The sequence below is a fragment of the Cyprinodon variegatus genome, unplaced genomic scaffold (genome assembly GCF_000732505.1).
Source record: "Cyprinodon variegatus isolate N-32 unplaced genomic scaffold, C_variegatus-1.0 Scaffold49, whole genome shotgun sequence".
NCBI lineage: Eukaryota > Metazoa > Chordata > Actinopteri > Cyprinodontiformes > Cyprinodontidae > Cyprinodon > Cyprinodon variegatus.
Genome location: NW_015150502.1, coordinates 334,336 through 337,355, shown reverse-complemented (window position 1 = coordinate 337,355; position 3,020 = coordinate 334,336). Strand labels below are relative to the sequence as shown.

Here is a 3,020-nt window from a genome sequence, read left to right as displayed (position 1 = left end):
ATTTCAAAATCTCACTTACTTGCACCATTCATAAAAAAATGAAGTATTTTAAGAAAAATGTATGCTTAGATTAACATTTTTTGCAGTGCAGCTATAAAGCACTGTAGTGGTTTCAGCCCTGAACTCTTTTTTTTATCCTGAGACATTTTATACTCCTTTCCCACTGTCTGAAAAACCTGTTTTGTCTGAAAAACAGCTAACTGACATGTGTCTATCCAGGTCAAACGACTTGGCAAGGGATGCATGTTAAAATCACCTCGGCTCACATGCAGTGAGAATATCAGACCCACTAATTTATGTTATACCATTGAGCGCAATATACGGATGTCAACACACAGCAGGGCGCTTCTGACTTTACAAGCCAAAAGAACTCTGTTTACATTAGAGAAACATGACGCAGATCTGGTGAGGGAGATTAGGATAGATAAAAGAGCAAAACAATAAAACACACGAACTACGCCCTGGCTTCCTCACATGTTGCTCTTCATTGTTTACTTTCCTGATTTTTGTCACATTGATGACATCATCAACGTTCCCTTAAGTGAAATCCAACACCTGTCTCCTTGGCCTGCAGCCGACCTGCTGGTCAACACGCTGTGCCTGCCCTTCACCCTGGTCTACACGCTGCAGGGGGAGTGGAAGTTCGGCAGCACCCTCTGCTTCCTGCTGCCATACGCCCAGGTCCTCGCCGTACACGTCTCCACGGTGACGCTCAACGTCATCGCCTTGGATCGTCACAGGTGGGTGGAGCATAAAGCTAACTTTAACCGCTGATATTTCTCTACAGCCCGGTTAAAAGAGACACCAGTTCCTTCAGACCCGCTTCATGTCCTCCAAATTATTCAATATACTTCTCTCTACTAATCTGCTTTTATAAAGTAAACTTTATGGTTGGTTTTTAATGAGTTTCTTTGATTAAGAGCAAGCTGCAGAGCAGATCGCCCCATGTAGAGTCAAAAATCGTTAACTGCTAAGAAACATGTCAAAACATAACAGAAGCAAAAAGCCTCAGTTGACAGCTTCTCTCTTTTTTTTTGCTATTTATGGGTTGTTGTCTGAATTTCTTCATCTGATAGGGTGTCCATGGAAGACGATCAATATGAAGAACTCTGAGAACAGCAGTAAACCTGAAAATGTAGATTTTTACACTGTTACATCTGGTGTCAGAATCAATAGAAAGACACATTTGGAGTAAATTGGCTGCTATAAATAAAAATATAAATATAAAACTGTTTTTCAAAAGTGTTTTTTTTTTTTTTGGCAAGCTAGTTTTTAATGGTTGCCCCATATTTCAACCTCCTCTTCTGTGTCAGTTGATTTCTCAGAGTCTATTGCTGCTTGTTCTTATTTACCTGTTCTTTATGTGGATGGATTTATTTTCTTATTCATTTTCTCTTTGGTTTGTAGCTTTTTTTAATCTAGTTCAATTTATTTTGTGATCATTATTTACCTTCCCTCAGTCTGTCTATTGTCTCTCCTCTGAAGCTCTTCCTATTTCCCTGTTTGCCTCCACTGTCATTCTCCACTCATACCTCAGTATTGAAACTCACTGATTTTACTGTTTTTTTCTGGTTCCTTCTGTTACGCCGCCTTCATTTCTCCCTGCAATTTTTCAGTCTTCATATTCTTTGTTTTTAAATAAGTCTGTTTTCACCCCAGATATTCTTTGATTTGAGTTCTTTAAAAATCACAGACATTAAATTTCATTTTTTTTAACTGTCGGGTTCTGCCCTCTGTTTAAGTTCATTTTTAGTTTCTTTGTATTTGTAGTTGTTTTCTAGCAGTGTTCAGTTCTTGAGTCACTCTCTGTCTCCCCCTTGTGCTTGTTTTATTTCCCCTTGGCTTCCTTCTAGTTAGTTCCACTCACACCTGCTCCTTATCAGCTCATTAGCCCATCCTTTGTCTGTTCCCCATATATACACCCCTGCTGCAGTCACTCAGTGTTGGTTTCTTATTGTTGATTTGTTGCTCCATTGTTTCCTGGCTCCTCATTCCATCCATCAATCCATCCATTCATCCATCCATTATCTGACACTCTTGTCCCAAGTGGGGCCGCGAGAGGTGCTTGTGCCTATCTCCAGCAGTCAATGGCGAGATCGCAGGGCGCTCCTCATTCCAAAAAAGTAAAAAACAAAAAAAAGAAACTGGACTTTGTTTCAAAGTTTGTAGATTGTTTCAGATCCCATCCAGAAAGCTTTTTCAATTCAAAATGTCAGAAATAGCATTGAGTTCAAGGTTTTATAAAACAAACCTTTATTTTGACTTAGAAAACATGCAAACTGAACTGCATGAATGCCTTAGGAATGGGCAGTCTCATGGCTCTGTCTCCTTATGTATGTTTTTTCTTCATGTTCTCCTAGATTTTGGTTTTCAGTACTTTTTTTTTTTTGGGAGGGGAAATTGGAAACTTATAAAATCTGCAAACTCATCTTTGCCCCCTCATCTCTGCATTTGGGTCCTCAGAAACCTCCACTTAACCTGACAGAATGTTTGTTTTATTTTTATCTTATTCTAAATAACTGAGTTGTTGTTTTAGTGCCTGATTTTTGTTATTCAATTTTCATAACTATTTTTTTCTTATTTCAGTGTTTGCACCTTGAATTCCTTTGTGTGTTTTAAATCCCTTAGTCACATTCAGTGATGGCTGTCCTTTAAATTGTTCTGTTTTTAACAATCCAAACACTTTGTTTTGATCTATTTTTATGTTTAAACAAAAGTTTAAGACCTTCATAAAAGATAAGAGTTGTAAAAACATAGGTGACTGCGGTTCAGTTAGTGAAACCTCTCAGTGAAGTGGATAGTAATCTTTTATTCCCAAAGTTTTGGGTTCACCTCAAGGTTCCTCCTACAACATAATGATTTACTCCTGGGAAAGGCGGCATAAGTTACCCAATAATGTAATAAATTCAGGCTCAAAAGAACTTGAAATTGTCATTATGATTAACTCATGGGAACCTTTGGACTTGAAAACCCTAACCCTATAGCATAGTCTTTCACTTGAGGCTCAGAATACTTTGTGT

The 3,020-nt window shown here is 38.2% G+C and overlaps 1 protein-coding gene across 1 annotated transcript in view; it reads left to right on the top strand.

Moving 5' to 3' along the window:
* Positions 1-3,020, top strand: part of LOC107082272 (neuropeptide Y receptor type 2-like) — a 105,047-nt gene that overhangs the window by 88,053 nt on the left and 13,974 nt on the right. The window contains exon 4 of the mRNA XM_015370871.1: positions 575-740. Within this exon, the coding sequence (XP_015226357.1) occupies positions 575-740 (166 nt within the window). The remainder of the gene's footprint in view (positions 1-574; positions 741-3,020) is intronic.